Source organism: Athene cunicularia, assembly GCF_003259725.1.
Source record: "Athene cunicularia isolate RWA chromosome 3 unlocalized genomic scaffold, athCun1 chr3_part1, whole genome shotgun sequence".
NCBI classification, from domain to species: Eukaryota; Metazoa; Chordata; class Aves; order Strigiformes; family Strigidae; genus Athene; species Athene cunicularia.
In genome coordinates, this window is record NW_020799097.1 from 99,417,597 (window position 1) to 99,435,404 (window position 17,808).

General features: G+C 39.9%; 2 protein-coding genes across 2 annotated transcripts in view; both read left to right on the forward strand.

Annotated features, from left to right (window-relative positions):
• The window catches only part of MRPS10 (mitochondrial ribosomal protein S10), a 9,257-nt gene extending 2,676 nt beyond the window's left edge, over positions 1 to 6,581 (forward strand). The window contains exons 2-7 of the mRNA XM_026844621.1: positions 2,793 to 2,851; positions 2,961 to 3,033; positions 4,226 to 4,365; positions 4,838 to 4,946; positions 6,025 to 6,114; positions 6,387 to 6,581. Coding sequence (XP_026700422.1) covers positions 2,793 to 2,851; positions 2,961 to 3,033; positions 4,226 to 4,365; positions 4,838 to 4,946; positions 6,025 to 6,114; positions 6,387 to 6,473 — 558 coding nt within the window. The 3' untranslated portion in view covers positions 6,474 to 6,581. The remainder of the gene's footprint in view (positions 1 to 2,792; positions 2,852 to 2,960; positions 3,034 to 4,225; positions 4,366 to 4,837; positions 4,947 to 6,024; positions 6,115 to 6,386) is intronic.
• Positions 6,582 to 7,925: 1,344 nt separating this feature from the next.
• UTP25 (UTP25, small subunit processor component) overlaps positions 7,926 to 17,808 on the forward strand; it is a 25,273-nt gene continuing 15,390 nt past the window's right edge. The window contains exons 1-2 of the mRNA XM_026844622.1: positions 7,926 to 8,003; positions 17,564 to 17,658. Coding sequence (XP_026700423.1) covers positions 7,926 to 8,003; positions 17,564 to 17,658 — 173 coding nt within the window. The remainder of the gene's footprint in view (positions 8,004 to 17,563; positions 17,659 to 17,808) is intronic.

Here is a 17,808-nt window from a genome sequence, read left to right on the forward strand (position 1 = left end):
TTTTTTTTTTTTTTTTTTTTTTTTTTTTTGTTCCTTCGGCGTCTTCACGCCTGAGGGGAGAAGGAAAAGGCAGCTGGAGTAGCTCAGCCGCACGCCTGAGGGCCGATGCTGGGCGCTGTGCGTCCCCGGTGCGAGCTGTTCTGGAGCCGGCCCGCCCTCCTCGGTGGGCTCCCGCGGGTGGGGGAGATCGCAGGTGGTTTCCTTCTGGCTTCGGGGAGGGTTGGGGTTTCGCAGCTGTGTCTCTGCCCGTCGGCAGCGGCGTAGCGGACCCTCCAAACTGTTATTGCGGCTGTAACTTTGGGCGTAGGGGATGATGGATAAATGGAAAATGGATTTGGTGGTCGTGCCCTAAGCCTGTTTCAAATCTTGAAGTTACAACTAAAAAATTAGCAAAACTTTTTACACTACCGATGTTTTCTGCTGGTTTTGACTTTTAAAGAGTGATTGCTTTCTCTCAAGTTGAGAAAATTCGATGTTGGGGGTTTCCTATTAATTTTCTGAAGCTTTAAACGGTTCTTCTGTGTATGTGCTGTGTTCTGGACTTGCTTACCTTTCAGGTATCCATCTCCTGAGTACTTCGAAGTCTCTCATCTAAACAAAATGAAGGCTATTTTGCATTAGAAAAGGGATAATTTTGTTTTGTGCAAGGCCTTGGTTTACACAAGAAATTGAATTCTGTTGTGTTGCAGTTTGAGTACCTTTTTCTACCTTCTATGCTGGCCAGAGTGCATCAAGTACATTTAAATGAGAACGACAGAAGCTGTTAAAATATACTTTACTGCCTCCTGAATGCGTACTCAGCCTATCATTTTGTGTAAATTTGCACAGAGCACCTTTTATTATTAAAAAAAAATAAAAATCCTGACATACCTGCATAATTAGTAGCAAATGGAGAAAGCATGTGGTGGGAATAATACACACAACCATAGACTCTTCTAAAGGCTGCAGAGCTTAGTATGTGGGATAGAATTCTACTGTTGCATGATGTTTTGTTTTATTCATCTTTATTACACGAAGACTGAAATTTCTTTATCCAAAACCACATAACACAATATGCTGTGATCATACATGTATTTGCATACAAATAATACGTATTACAAGGTCAAGCAGTTAGAAGTAAAATAATGCATAGCAGACACTGCATACTCACAAAAACCCCAAACCAGATACAGCTTTTAGTTACAATTCCGGTCTTACATTTGTCATCTGGGGTCAGATTCTTTGCCATGTGCTTGCACGCACTGTTTAAGCCCTGCACTGAATACAGTCTTTTACCCTCATGGGCCTGTCTGCTCCCTGATGCATGTCAGGTGATGGTGTTAGTGTGCTTCATATTGGCATTGAGTGAAAGGGAGGCAGTATTCTGATTTCGGAGATAGAGAACTGAGGTGCAAAGAAAAAGGTAATTTTATCAGATGCAAATTTTAAATTTTTGGTATTAAGGCTCAGGTAGTTCCCAGCATGAACTTTGAAACATTATGAATGGTCATCAACTATAGTATTAAATACTCAGTGCTCCTAAAGTTGCTTACTGTGTCATGTACTTAATGTAAGCTGCTGCTCCTCCTTAAACGCCGGGATTTGAAAGGCTTGCCTAAGGGGAGACAATCAGCTGTGCTCTCAGGTCAGTTTTGTAAACCGGAAACTCCTGCCTTTTCCTGAAGTCATCTTCCTTACTGGATGCAAAAGTTGTAGGATAAATAGCGAATGAGGCAGAATTACTTCAGAAAACAGCTTCATTCACTACTGATCTGTAATTAAGATGTAAAGGTTAGGAACCCGAGAACATCATATGGTTAGTTGTGCATATTCACAAGCAACTAAATTAAGATTACCTGGGAAGTGTAAATTCTGGCAGTTTTCTGATGTTTTGATTATACAGTCACCTACATAACTGGTATGTGGGGTATCTGTCATCTTTCTTAAAGCTATGACTCCAGCACTTGTTAAATAAGAGCATTCAGCTGCAGCCCTGAGCTGCTCTTAAGTGAGAGTTCTGGCTTTTTTTTTTTTTCCTCTCCTCAAGTAGTCTATTAACTTTGCCAAATTGAGAATTAGTGAAAGGAAGGTAGAAGCCACATAATGTTCAGAAGGGAGCAGTTAACTCAAATATGAAAGACAGTAATGCTACACCTTAATTAAGAGTTGTATTCCCTTTTTAACACAGGAAAACCATGTTATGTTTTAAATACAGTCCATTTACTTGTTAGAAGTATTTATATTTAAATGTTCAAAAGAACAAGTGTTCAAAATCATAAGGAACTGGTTGCTGAAAAACCAGAAAATTTTCAGTCAAATTCAGAAGTTGAATTTTTTCATTTATAGGATACTGTTTACAATTATTTTTACAACAGCAAGGCCTACTTAATCTTATCAGTTCAAAACTGATATATAGTACTGTGAAAGTAAAACTAAAGAGAAAATATTATATACAGAAATGGTATCTGACACCAAACAAAATACATATTTCTGCTAAAAAATGCTTTGTGGTTGCTATTCAGATGCCTCATTAATAACAATTGCATACTGTTACATTGTTCCCTTAATGTGTTTCTTTTTTTAGGTGCTGTTGTATACTAAAATATATTTCTGTGCATCTGTTTTCCTGGGTTTTCCAGTAGAGCAAACTTTGTAGTTTGACAGATCAATGCCTAGGAATGTGTTAGGTTCTGGTGTGCAATAAAAAAAAAAAAAAAAAAAAAAAAAAAAAAAGTAACCTTTAATAAACCTGTATTAACTGGCTACTTTGCAGTTTGGGGAAAAACAACCCATAACCTATTTGTTTTATATAGGGTTCAGCTTTTTCTGTCAATTATGCAAGCAGAATTCTGCAAAAGCAGTGTTTTTTTCTGTAAGTATAAAAGGCCCTCCTTCTTTCCACTTCTCCTCCACACTCCCTAAAAAAAAAAAATCCAACTTTAACAACTTATTTTATGCTTTTTTCATTACCACATTTCTAGAAACACTGACTTGATGGGAGCACGGCTGGCTGGATCCCATGTTGATACACAGGGGCCTAAGACTAACCCTTTGGTAAGTGTTTATAGAGTGGTAGTTTATATATTGTCTTATTAATAAAGAGGGTGTGCAGAAAAACTTGAATTCCTTTGTTGCAGCTTTTTAAAGTTCTGCCTTAATGATGTCAAATTTGCTATACAGAAAGAAAGAATTTAGATTATTGGTATTTGAGATTTTTTTTTTTTTTCTTCAAGATTTCTATTGTCCATAGTTGCCTCTTAATCGTTTTCTTCCTTCTCTATGCAACTGTAACTCTATGAAATACCATCTTTTTGGCTACATTCAGTTCAGTGCCTGCACCAGCTTAAGGCCTTTGTCTCTGGCTTGGAAACTGGGAGCCCAGGGCTGATGGAGGTGGGGAGTTCATGAAGGCATGTAGTGGGTATCTTGCATTTAGATTCTGAATGCCTTCATTTTGACTAGGACTTCAGGAGCATGTGAGGAACACACGCTCAATCTGTACAACACATGCAAGCAAGCCAAAATCTTACAGGCAGTATTACATCTACAGTGCAGACACAGCCTTCCTGCACTGTCTGGTGCATGCTGGACTTACTGTGCTAAACTGCCCAGGAGTAAACCTGTGCTTCCTGGACACATCAAGGCTTTTCAGATGATCAGTGAGCCCAGGCCATCAGAAATTGAAGCTCAGACTGGAAGTCACAAAGTTGTAAATGAACGTTGTAAACTTGCATCTGGTCAAAGGTAACGGACAGTATGCCTGGGGAGCCTGCGATGTTTAAATTAGCCTTATAACTGACATAGTAAAGAGAGAATTCTGGTTACTGTCTATAATGTTCTAGTTACTGTCCATATCCAAGTGGTCTGAGAATTTCATGTATTCTCACACTGCTATTTGAAATACAAATACTGCTGCTCCAGACCTGCTTTAACAATGAGTTTCATTCTTGCCTTTTCTGTTGTCCTCCTTATATTTATCCAGCATTCACTTTCCTTTTCCCATCAAAAAGTTTTACTGAAATCTTCAGAAGTTAGGTATCTCTTCACACTTCTGCTTTCCCTGATAAGTGAGAACTGTCAAACAATGTAATACTGTCAGCCTCATGCAGATAAACTAAAATAAGCAGCTAACAGTGTGTGGGTTTTTCCTCTCTTACAAATGGGGTGCACAGGCTAAGAAAATACGCAGTGCATGCATTAAGGAGAACATGGAGTGGTAACACTTGATCTTTCTTTAAAAATGCAGGTATCTATTTCAGATGAGCCAGAAACACTGTACAAGAGGTTGTCCCTTCTAGTTAAAGGCCATGATAAAGCTGTGTTGGACAGCTATGAATATTTTGCAGTGCTTGCAGCTGAAGAACTTGGCATCTCTGTTGAAAAAGTGTAAGTAACTGATATGTAGAGTGATGTGGTGTCAGACACTTTTTATGTCATCTATTGTAATTCAGGTTCTAGGCTTAGAAGTATTTTCTCTTTTTTGGAAGAAACAGGTGTAATCTGGGATTTTTTTCTCAGATTATAAATCTAATGCTTCTTAGATGGCAGCACAGTGATGAGGAAGCAGCAGCAGTTCTACACTTAGTGCTGCCATAGTAAAAGTGCATTTTAACTACACAAAGGATATCGACAGTCTCAGTACGCTTGTCCGTGCTCTAGCTTCCCTGAACTAATGCACATTAATACCTGAGTATGAACCATGCCTGTGTGTGTTAATAATAAACTGTACCAGTGTTTAATACTTCCTTGTATATCTTCTAAACGTCAAATAAGAATGGGGATTTCAGCATACTCTTTCAGATAACTTGTATTACCATGCTTTATATAAAACGAAATTTTCTTTTTGTGTTTTGTTCAGATATAAACCTCCAAAGACAATAGAACGATTGACACTTTTAAAATCTGTACACATTTACAAGAAGCACAGAGTTCAGTATGAAATGAGAACACATTACATGTGTTTGGAGGTAAGAAAGCCATAAAAAGAACAGTTATGTTCTAGCTGTGCAATTCAAAGACGTTAATAGATGTTAGTTCAGGAGTGAACACAAACTTCCTGTTTACTAGGGCTGGGAAGGAGAGTGCAGAGAATCACAGAAAACAGATGAGCTAGGTACATCAAATGTGCCACAAGTTATGTACAGCCTACATCATTTTTTAATTAAAAGGCTAGTTTTGACCATCACCTTAACAGCTGTTAAAAAATAAGGTAGAATTGAGAGCTATCTTTATATATGTTATGCTCTTGGTTTCCAAGAATCAGTGGGATATAAGCTTTCTCAGGAAGGGAGGAAGATACAGCTTAATCATTGTCATTACCAGTCACTAGGGGTTCTGTTCTTTGTGAGCTTGTCTTATGTTTTTGAACACACATACTTTTGCCCTATGTAACATCATGTGGCAAACTAAAACTGCATGGGGGAAATACAAGAAAGGAAGTGTATACAGACCACTAGCTCTTGGCTGATGACACAGACTTCTGTATGGTTTAGAGCTGTGGTTAACTTTCTTATAAGAAAGGTTTACTGCCAGCATTTTGTTGCTCCTGGCTGTCTTACTATGTATTTGCACGGTGCTTAGCAAAATGGGACTTTAAGTCCACAGATAACAGTGCAGTACCAATGGCTGCCCACAGACCATAAGCACTGTTTTTGCCATCCAGGAGAAAGTATGATAGAAAACCAAATTTCAATAGAATTTTGGAATTGCAGGATTTATAACAAGGTTGAACTTGGAGAGTATATAAAAGCTTGCATTACCTAGAATTAATTTCATCTGACACCTGCAGTGTTAAGATCCACCACTTCCATTATAATCCATGCATGTGATCATAGGCAGTAAGTGCAGTTCTGTGGAGTGAAATACTTTATACTTGCATGAGAGTTGCGCACAGCTCAGCTGTCCAGTGTTACGGAAGCTGCCTTCCTGTAGAATGTTTGGTCCCACAGCAAGACCTAGGGAAGTTAGGGCAAATTCATTTTTTCTGTATTCTGTTTGAAGTATTATTAATAGTAGTTCATTAAAATATCATTTTTTCTGTTTTAGTTAAAATACCTAACAAGCAGTACTGCTGCAGTTTACTTGGAGTATGTTCAACGAAACTTACCTGAAGGGGTTGCCATGGAAGTTAAAAAGGTAAGTTTCCATCTCATGTTATTAACTGTCATGAGACTAAGTCCTGATACTAGTACCAGTAACTACAAAAGTCTTTTTTTTAAGTCAGCAGAGGAGGTGTGTGTAGATTGGAAGGAACGTTTGCTGACGTACTAAACGGTAAAGAGGCTGTATTGCTTGAAAACGCCACTAGGTGGCATTTTTAATCTGATAAATATCTCGGACTAAAGAAAGCAAGGTAGTTAGCTGCTAACTAGTTGGTATAATAAATGGTTGCTTTGCTTTCCTTTTAGACTAAGATAGAGAAGATACCTGAACACATTCGAGAACCAGTTTGGGATTCACTACCTCACGTAGAAGAAACTGAAGTCAAGTCATAAACTCACCAGGTACTTGGCTCTGTTAGTGCTGAAGTTGGTTGCTCCTATCAACCTAATTTACTGAGACAGTTGATTGTTAAATAAAAGTTCTCTTATAAAGTAATTCTATAAACTCTTGTTTCATTGAATTATTCTTGATCATAACTCCAGTCCATGCAGAGTGAAGAGCTATAAATTGAAGAAGTTTGACTGTACTCTCTGATCAAGAAGTGTGGTCCTCTATAATAAGTTTATAGAAAGGTTAAGTCTATATATTTATATATATATATATATATATATATATATAAAATTATTAATCTCCTCTTGATACTAAATGGCTTCTGAAAGATTTGCAAAATCCCCTTCATGTCTGTGTCATGGTTAATGTTATGGATGCCAGATTGTTACATGTTTTTTGCTGTAGCTCCTTCGATGTAACTGAATGCCAGGTGTACATACAGCTTGCATATTAACTTGTAATAAGTCAAAACCCACAATCTTAGAGGACACTGAAGCACATTGGAGACTTTTCTGGGCTCTTACAGTTCCAGCAGCCTCATTTTGAGTCTTAGTAACTTCCTGCTAACAGAAGAACACAGTGATCACAGTACAAATCCGAGACTTCCACAGGCTTATATCTCTAAATGAAGTGCTTGTAGAACCATATTGCAAAGCAAATGCATACTAGAAAGTACCATTGTGGATAGGAAAAATAAGTCATTAAGTGGTTTAGTTCACTATAGGGAAAGGCATGGCATTTTTCTCAACTGGCTGGGTTGGTTATAGTGTAAACCCGGTCTAGATGGATACTGCTTACACTTAAGAGGAGAAAACAAGTACAGATCGCAAAAGAGTTCTCAGTTACTTTGAAGGTCAGTTCACCGTGAATCAAAGGAGATAATACTAGGTGCAGAGCTATTATCGACTTTGCCTTCAGACTGCATTAAGCACTTCTACCTTTCCTAGGTTAGCAGGAGGGACACAGCTGCAGGAATCTGCTTCAGTATTAAGACAGTGGCTTTGATTTGACTGCTATTAAAAGAATTTACAGAAGGAATAGCCAACTGGGTCACAGGACAAGACAGCCAGAAAGGCTGGATCATACTTACCAAGAGCACTCAAAGCTTTATAAAATCACAGAAGAAGAAAAAGCCCAATATTACCATCAGACAGTAATGGATAATCTCAGTGGGAAGTAGCTGAAAGACAAGAAAGCAAGCTTCTGCTTGAAGACTGTCTGCATTTTCTGGTTGTAGAGAGGCCCAAAGCTGTTTTAGGAGAGGTATTTCAAGACAGTCACTTGTGATATCAAGGAAGCTGCCTGTGAATCTTCTACAGTATGCCTGAAAAAACCCCAGGAATTTAGTCAAAGCCCTTATGGGCCTGGTTCTCCCTTCCAGGTGTTTGCTCAATTTCAAGCTATTCTTCCTTTCTCTCATTCCTAGTATTTAGTCATAATAGCATTTCTAAGTCATGCCAGACACCGACGTGAAGGAAGAAATTGAGCTGACCTGGTTAAATCTGGTGCTTCAGAGGAACAGCCGCTTTCAAGTCTGTATTACATTTTCTTCAAATTTGCCATGCTTTAGTTTTGCGTAAGCTGCCTGCCAAGTTCAAGCTGTATATAGTATAGAAATGTGACTGTGCTCAGTACTAAGTCTGTCCACATTTAGGTTTGATGCATGGTAAGATTAAGAGGTTGTATTTTATTGTCTTTGGTGTTATACTCTCAGCTTGCGGTTTTTGACTAAATGATTTTTCAGTTGGCTCAGTTTTATTAATTATCAGACCTAAATAGGAACGAAATAACTCTGGAGGCAGCTGCAGGAAGTATTAACCTATGTAAGCAACCCTCTGGCAGAAGGAATACTTGATCTTGGGAAAGGTGTATTTATTAGAAAATTTCTTGCTTACAGCCTCACTGTGTTGAGGAAAGCCAGTGTACATTTAAAGTGACCTCTGAACCTTAATGCTGTTGACAGAGTCATAGCTAACGGCCATCACAGATCATCTCCACCCCGAAAAAGCAGAATGACCTGTGCAGATTCTGACTGTTGCAGACCAGTGTTTACTAGCACTACTACCTACTAACCTCAGTAGGCCACACTTCTTGTCTGTGTCTTTCCCTGTATGAAACTTCCTCCCTTTTAAGACTGTGATCTGCTTCCTCTACCTTCCCCTTCATGTTTAGGGGTTTCCTAAGGCCTAACAATGTCTTTCTCTCTAGCTGTGCATTTGCATAACGCTGTAACTGTGCAATACACTGATCATCTTTTTCCATCCCCTAATGTGGCTTCTGACTTCACAGCATGTTCCTGGTCATCACTTATAAAACTTCAGATAAGCTATTTTCATTCTTTGTTTCCTCTCCCATTCTTTTACCACATTTCTACAGTTTTGCTTTCTGCCACTTTTCTCAGCAAGTGCCAACAGCAACACTCCAGTCATGGCTTTATGTCTTGTCTCAAGTCATCTTTCTACCTACTGACCATCTTGTCTCATTTTCAGTCAGACAATTTTTAGTTGAATTTTAGAGGAAGTTAATAAAAATGCCATGCTTCATATAATTTATAGACATCAGTATTTGAGCATGCTGCATTGTGTTCTTATGAGTAAAACAGCCAAAGCTTAAATTATACCTGTCACAAGTTCCCACTTCTGCATTCATACAGCAAAATAGCCAGAATTACCAATTTCACGCCCTGAAATAAAGGCAACATATGCCATGCAGGGTGCTCTGTGCAACACAGCAAAGTGTTCTCCTTTCTTAGAACTCCAGTTTGAATCTGAGAGTCAAACCACTGTCAGTATCACTCTATCTGTAAACTAGCACTTCGCCCTTAAGGAGGGAGGGAGAGGTTTTCAGGCATGGAACTGAACTAAATCTGTAGGATCAGTTCAGTATCACTGCCTTTTTTTATGAAGGAAAGCTGGATGAAAAGACTTGACAGCACGCAGTAGCAAAGCTTGACTTTCAATATCTAGTAGCCTGCAGTCTCACCCTGTAATCGGGACACAGATTGTTAATACTGCTGCTCTCGCCCCTGGCTGATACTTCATTAGTCCCATCTAGCAAACAAGCTTAACCCAAGCCAGTCATTCAGAGGAGATTTTAAAATGTTTGGTTAAGCTAATGCTCTGTCTTTCTAAATGGAGTTTTACTATATATGAACTTAAGCAACAGTAAACCTTCAATCTAATTACCTTTGCTTTCCCTCCCACCAGTTCAGGTTTCCCGGTAATCTGTGGGTGGCATTCAAGGACAGACACCTCTAGTCTGAAATCCAGCCAGGCTCCTTCCACCCTTTTGCGTGCAGCTGTGTTCAGTTCCAGCCTGCTAGTACACTCTCACTGAGCACTTTAGAACATCTGCAATAGAAAAGAACGGAACATACTCAAGAACACAGGCAGATCAATGAGCAAATCTTTGGTAAAGTTTTCCCTTATTTAAAGGCTAAGGCAAACAAACTATTTGTATTAACAGAAAGTAAGTGGTGCTTTTCCGATACTTTCCCGAGGGTCATAGAAAATAGATGCCATGTAAAGCTGTTACAGAAACCCAGAGTGGTAGCAAATACTAAGAAAAGTATCTTGAAAGCAGTTGCCAGATATGACACCGAATCTTTTTTATTTCACTAGTAGATAGACTGTCTTAATCTAAATAAGAGCTGTGCTCAATATTGGCACTGAAGATAAGACAAGTTTTTGAGTCCATTCAATCTTTAAAATCCTTGGTCACTGCGAGTAAGCTGGGGGTGGGTTTCCTTCCACAAATACTTTGTGACTAACAGCTGCCAGCCTACTTTAGGTGTCAAAAAATATACAGACCAATATATCATGTAAATAATATAGAACAGCTGTTTAAAATTTTCAGGTTTGTAGAATAAACTAAAACTAAAACCAGAGTATTCACTTACGTTAATTTTCTTTGAGCCATTTAACCAGCTAAAAATTGTCAGGAAGGCTCTGCTCAGAGGCAGTTGTGGAAGAATCCTGTTACTTCTGGATTAAAGATATTTTAAAAACAGTCTAAACCACCCTGCATTTCCAAGATACCCAGGGTTCATTTGCCATATGACTGTATCTTTCAGTACAAAACCAATTAATGAACAGTAACTTCCACATCATTTAGTAAGGTATTTAAAGACGCAGTCTGAATTTATTCTCAGCATTTCATTGAAGTGCTCTAGAGCATGTATTTCCCTTTCTTATACATGCCATGCGTCACCACTCAGGCCTGGAATATTACTTCAGATTTGGTTTCTACAGTAGGTCTTAATCATACCACTACCACAACTTCATTGTCATGTCAGCTTGAATATGACTGTACAGCAAGCTTCTAGCTTTAGAAGCCTTTTCTGCCAGTATCTGTGTTTCATGTACCAGGAAATTAATTACTATCTATCTGTTATTCCAGGGAACACTGGAAATACAGCAAGTCCAAGGGAAGGTCCTTTACCCAGGAAATTGTGACATGAGAAGGTTTTGCTCTTTTTGTAGTACAAAATTGCTTCAAGTCTGCTATTGTCTTAGGTCAAACTGCACTAAAACAGGCAGAGTATACTATTTTTCCCTTCAAATTAGAAATTTTGGAATAGAACCTCACATGCCAATCATGGCTTTTCCTAGCAAGCGCCATTAGGAAAGGCCACCCTTCCTCTAATTTCCATGTTTTTGCAGCTGCAAAATAGCACAACTGGCTTTTAAAAACATCTTTCCTATCATAAAAGTTGGGGGAGATTTCTTGCTCCCATTTAAACATTTCATCCTCAGGTTTCCCTCTGACTAGTTTGCTGTCGTCTTCCTAAGTTCAGGGTTGGGGTTTTTTTTCCACAAAAAAACCCCAGTATTCACCCTTGTCCGCTTGTGTGGTGAAAAGTGGAAGTTACCTTTCTGACAATCATAAGCCAACCATGATAAATCCCTGTGTGACAGCGTATCAGTGCACCAGGGGAGGGGTGTACCCCTGTATGCCCATATATACTCAGTACCTCAACCCACTTTCTTTAAGATGCAGGAATCAGAGAGGTGTTTCATTTACAATAAGAACATGGAAAAAAACCTTTTAATACAAGCACCTTATTTGCTCAGGTAGGTGCACACAGCACAGGTGAAGTTTCTCTTCAACATTTTTCTTCATGATTTTGCACAGTCAGAGGACAGCATTATGGGATTTGTGGTTCTGCATCCCTCTGAAAAAGAAGCTACTGTCTCACTGCTCAATCTGAAATTCCTAGTTCTCTTTACAGCAAGTACCTTTCTTTGGAAATGCTATTTATTGAATTATAAGAAACATGATCGATAAAAAGTACATGTTTTCTTCTTTGTACTTAAATAAAATGCCACTTGATAGTATCAAAAAGCAATCAATCAGTGTATCACATCTGCTGATGCAAGGTCTGTCGTACATCAGCACGTTATGATCGCTTATCTTTCATTCCCTCATGCCTTGAAAATATTAACTCTTGCTTCAGTATTAGAATGTTTCTAGTTCAAAATAATAGGGATTTTGTTACTGAAAATATTCACAGGCTTTTTTCTTAAGCCATTAGAGTACAAAAGTTTCACCTTTTGCTCAGAGAAAGTTAAAATATCTACATTATGGAGACGTCATAACTGAGTAACACCAGTAGGACTCCAACCATGCACAGCAACGGCAGATACCCAGAATTGATTAGAGCTGCTTTAGCCTATGGTGGTCGTACTGCTAAGAGATTAAAAGAGCAGGAGGTTTAGTTTGCCATCAAAAATCAAATTTAGTGACAAAACTTCAAGACCAAAACAATCATACTGTATTGTCCAAGACAGAACATTAAAAAATACAGATAAATTCAGCACCTACTTGGGAGAAAAAATTCTAGTGTATTAAACAGGATCAGTTTTCAACTGACCAATTCCCTTAACATTGGCACCCACTCAAAAGCAGAGAAAGTCATAATGCAGATTTCTTTCCTCTTTCTCTAGCATCTCATTGAAATCTACACCTTTACTTTACTTTCAAACACTTAATAACCTATCCTAATGCAGGGTATCAAGGGTTGGAAACATGGCCTTATATACTCTCTCCAAACCATTTTCAACAAACTGGGCATGGATGTACTGCAGAACTAGCTTGGAACATAGGAAAAAATGTATCTGTTTTTCTGGGTATCCACAGAAGTTTTAGGGCTATGTCTTCGCCCCCTTCTTCCATGTTCAGTTTTCCATTTCTGGCATACAAGCTGGAATGCACAGGTCTGCCAAGCTGTCAGTTAAGCTATCTACTGTATTCTGTATGCTTCTACATAAATGTGTGGGTTTGGGGTTTTTTAAGCTAATGTTGCTATAGACAACACATGGATTCAGGCAGCTTATGTGGTTAGTGTACCTTGGATCTTTCTAAAATGCTTCCTCCTTGCCCCAAAGCGGACTAAAATTTTAAGAGACATTGTATTTCAGATGCTATCTTATTTTCCCTGTTCCATACTTTTTTCAGTGTGTAAGCTTGATAGTTCTTTAAAGAATACTAAGCTCATTGTAGTGTTTTTACATTAACAATACATTACAGTAATCGCGGTGTGAGGAATTACAGCATCAGTAAACATCCCAGCCATTTTATTGTCAAAAGAATTGCACCTTGGTTTTCAATACCATCACTGAAATACAGCTCATGCTGGGAAGGACAAAAAAAGCAGTGGCAAAGCAGTTTCTAAACTTAGTTTCCATCAGCTAAATAAGAATATTAGGCTAAATATGGCTGTTTGAGAACAGATGTTTAATAAAAAAGCACCCAGCAGTTCTGTTCTTAGCTAAATTAGTTTTGCGTAAGAATAAACAAGCAACTTGCATACTAGGTAAAAAAAAATAAATTTGCATGAATAACTTTTGTTGATCATTATGCTAGAGAGAGAGAGAAAGAAGTTTTAAAAATCTGTGTCACCTTAAATATGGCCATGCTCTGCTCTTTCAGTGACTCAGCATACCACCTCCAATTAGCTTCAAAATGTGATTTCAGAACGTTACCCTTTAGAAGATAATAGCATCATTCTTTCACGAAAAAAGTCATGCTGCATCCTGAAAGTCCTGCTGCTGAACTGGCCAGCTGCACTGGCCAACTCCAGAGGCACCCGTGTTCTTGTGCAGAGAACTTTCCGTTTTTTTAAGTAGCAAGCTTGGGGTTTTTTGTATTTTATATTTTGAAACAGCAGCTGCCAAACACTATTTGGTCATAGTTCTGCCTTTTTTTTTTTTTTCCCACTGCTATTTATTTTCTTGTTATTCTCTACATTTATGCAAACAGCACATCAAGGCAACGTCAAGGTACATGTCTTTGTGTTGGTGCCAGCTGTTACCAGGAAAGGAGTTACATATAGAAAGAGGCAGCAGAGAAGATTAAGCAAGGACAGACTGAGGTGAAGGAAGAAATGAACTCTTTTACATTGCTTCAAGCCAGTTAAGCATCTTTCTTTTTATTATATGCTACAAAACAGCATGTAGTAAATTTATAAGCTGTGTGCCTCAGTCCATGGTGTAACTTAAATCGCTTAAGTAACTTACGACAAAATTATTTAAAGTTTAGTTTTCCATTTGTGCATTTGGAAAAGAGTGTGATCAATACATTTATTCCAATTAAAGACATACACTAAAATGAAAATGGCATCTCATAAGGGAAAAGGCAATAGCAGAAGTAGAAAAGCAGGGATGAAGAAAAGCATAGAAGTGAGTTGCTGCACTGATGAGACATAAGAATGAAGCTAGCAACAAGAAATCTGTAATGATTAGCAGAGTTCTCTAAAATAAAGGAAGTGGCTTTCATAAACCATGTGTCTCTGGAACATGTTAAGCAGATTGAAGTGCTGAAGATACCCAGGTAGCAGCAGCAGACTTCTGCTGACGGGGCTTAATCATGGCTGCTGACAGAATTAGGTCAGCAGAAGAGATTACAAATAATTCAAGGTTTTTCTTGGTTTTATTTCCAACATTATTGCTGGAATCAAAGATGCTGCTGCATAGGAAATCTGTAAAGAACATTGCTGGTGATATGTTATCGTGCTAGCAACTAGAAGCGCCAGTGTAAGTTCTGTGATTTCACTTCAGAAATGCAGGTTCAGCTAGAAACTTGGTTTAAAATTTTTAAGTCGAGGGAGTGATTAGCAAATGCACTTCATTTAGACCAGAGTTGTGAAAAAGCTGTGTAGAGAGCCTCCAGGGAACCAGGTCCATCATGCCCCGCTTGCCTGTCCCCCCTGCTTGTTCAGGCTGTGAAGCCCTGGACCGCCCAGGCACCATTACCCACAGAGGTGAGGGCCCCTTTGCCTGCTGACCTGCTGCTCCCACCTGCCAGGGTGACCTCGGGAGTGCCAGGTGGGGCTCTGTGTGCACCCCCAAACGCCCGCTGCGAGGAAAGGGGCACGGCCCCGAAGGGTGCTGGTGCCTGATGGCCAAGCTGCCTGCCTGCGTTAGGTGCAGTTTGACAAGAGGGACAGGAGTTATGGCTGTGGGCTTGGGCCGCCAACCTGAGGCAGCTCAGCCAGTGCCCCTGGCTGGCATTCTTTCCACACCGCTCCCGTTCTGGGGGAGAACGCTGCCTTAACACGGGCGCAGCTGTATGAGCCTGCATCACGGCGCTGCCCGAGCCTGCTGGGTGTGTTACCCAGCCCCTGCAGCTGTCTAATGTGGGGGACACGCTTCAGCACAGATCACAGAGGCTGATCTGTAGCTGTTACTCATATGGCCTCTAATAACAAAAAAGAAAGGACTTTTCATTATATCTCCTCCTCCGGACTGCCTTGGGAAAAATGTGTTGCATCTGGCCTGTAAGTTGGAATCATTAAAAAATGCTTTTTTTGTTGATGCTACATGTTCTCTGAGGAAGAGAGACCTAATTTAAGAAAAGTATTATCATACATACTGAGTGGTTATCAAGGTCAGTGCTGCTTTACTGCCTGTGCCTCACCATAGGGAAGCCAAGATGTTAATCTTCTGGGGAACGTGTCTCCTAAGATACGTTTGTGAGTGGCAGCACAATGTTTTAAGTAGTTCACAAATAGTTTAGTCCTAAACTCCAAATGCTACCTAATCAGGATCCTTCTCACACAAGGTGTGGGGAGGAGGGAGTTGAACAGAAAGGGGGCAGCAGTCCCAGGAGTATAATCGGTTTCAAGGGTTAAATTGAAGTCAGGATTAAGAAAAATGGAGTAACAGTAGATATTATGCTACAGGCCCAAATCTTGTAAACTGGTAGAAAAATATCCCTGTTATTACCAAAAGAAGCGTGAATAAATCATCACAGAAGCAAGCGCTGGCATTCAGAGCATCACAAAACAAGAGTAACGGATTTTTAATTCATAAGGCAACACTAAAAAGCAGAACAAAACTCAAGGTGAGTAGTGTGAAATACTATCATAGCCAGAATTTCTGAAAGTGTGCGAACACCACTTAAATCCAAGCTTTATCCTTACTACTGCTACTACCCCCCTTTTTGTGTTTGTTCTAACCTACACAGTGTTCTAACCTACACAGGCTTCCCACCATTCACTACCTCAGCACCTGTGCCCAAGTCGGTCCCCAAAAAGCTCCCAAGCTCTCATGGTTCAGCTCTGAACAGAGACTTCTGCTTTTCTTGCTGTCTCCCAATGCCAAATTGTAGAAGTCAGTAAGAAACAATTACTGCAACGTACAGATAAACCTCATTTTTCACACTTCTGACAGAGGTAGGGTTGATTTGCAATATTTTTCCTCTTACAGAGCATGGCTGCCAACTCCACAAAAAACCTCTGGTATTTGGAAATAAATTATTTTGGTCAGTGTTGTTATACAATGTATTGGCTTTGACAGAGCCTGCTAAGGAAGTTTCTACTGCTGGGCCACAGCTGACCACTGCTCAGGTGTATCTGCTAGGGGGATACTCAGTAACTCGGACAGTAGAATGATTTGGATTAAGACAACTTCCTCCACACCAGAAGGGTTTATCTGTGAAGTCAGTCAACTTTAGTGGTTTTATGGAACAGCAGACAGTGGTATTAACCTGTAGGAGTAACTCCTGGAAGCTTCTGTGGAACTGAAGTGCAGTTAACATGCTTACTTGCTTCAGTCAAATCCACAGATGCCCTCAAGTCAACATAGACTACCTTAGAAGCTACAGTCACCAGCTGCTAAACCATTTTTCTCCAGAGTATTCCATGTCTCCATCCTATTTGGAATTACCTTGCTTTCTCTTAGTTCTGGTGCTCGTCTCCAGGAGATAAACTGCAATCTATTCTGTGTACGTTACAGGAGGGAAAGCAGCAGTAGACTCTGGAGTCCTGTGCTTACACCCTCCTGTATATAAAACCCTCCTTACTAAAGATCAGAGGAGTTTCTGCTAGGTCACCCAGAAACATGAGGATAGAAAGAATATAAAGAACTTTAAAGAAAATAATTGAGTTTTAGTTTCTTATTTGGCATAATGTAAGGTGATTTCTGAGGAATTGTATCTCTCTGTATACACTAAAGTATTAAACTGCACCCTTACAGCAGCGTTCAGTGAGATTCAGCAGGAATGTGTTAGAAGGTCCAGAATTTAGTGTGATTTCATTTGGAGCTTTTGATTCTACCTTTCAGATTAAAGCAATCTGAACATGAAGGACTTCTGCTGGGTCTCTTCATCATCCTCCTCCAGCTACATTGTAGAGGTTTTCCAAGAAAACATGTAGCTTTTAGCAAAGCACTGCAGATCATAGGTCAGTTCAGGAAGCTGCTGCAGCTCAAGTAGTGTCTACACAAATATGCCACTTGCAATGTTCCCCTTTGTATGCAGAGGAACGGTCCCTTAGGTGGCTTAAAATTGCATTTAGATCGTTACCGCTTCTTTATCTAAACAGATGAGAAGCAACGTTGCATTAACCTATAATGCTGCAAGAATTGAAAAATTGTTCATCGTATGAATAAAGCTCAGAGTTTATTCTTAATGACCGTTTCCAGAGCTGAAATCGCAAAGGCTTCGTGCTTGCCTTATCACATCCCAAATGTCTACGGGAAAAATACTCTGCTATTAACACACACTAGCTTCAAGTTGCAGTGAAGGCATGAGAGAAGTATCAGATCTTTACAATCTCTTCTGCCCACTCCAATTAGAGCCTGTACTTCCCTAGCCCCCCGCACCCCGGCCGGGGCTGCGGTCACCGCTCCTTTGGCTTTGGGGACTTGCAGGCCGCTCCCGGGCGGGAGCGCGAAGTTCGAGGCTACGGTGGGCGTTTTCGGGACGTTGTAATCCCTGCCGGTACTTTGCCCGAGTGAGGCCCGCAGGCATAAACACCCGCCCCGCTCCTCGGCCACAGGCGCTGCTTGAGGCGAGGCCCGGCCCCTCCCGCGGCTTAACCCAACGGGGAGGGCGCGG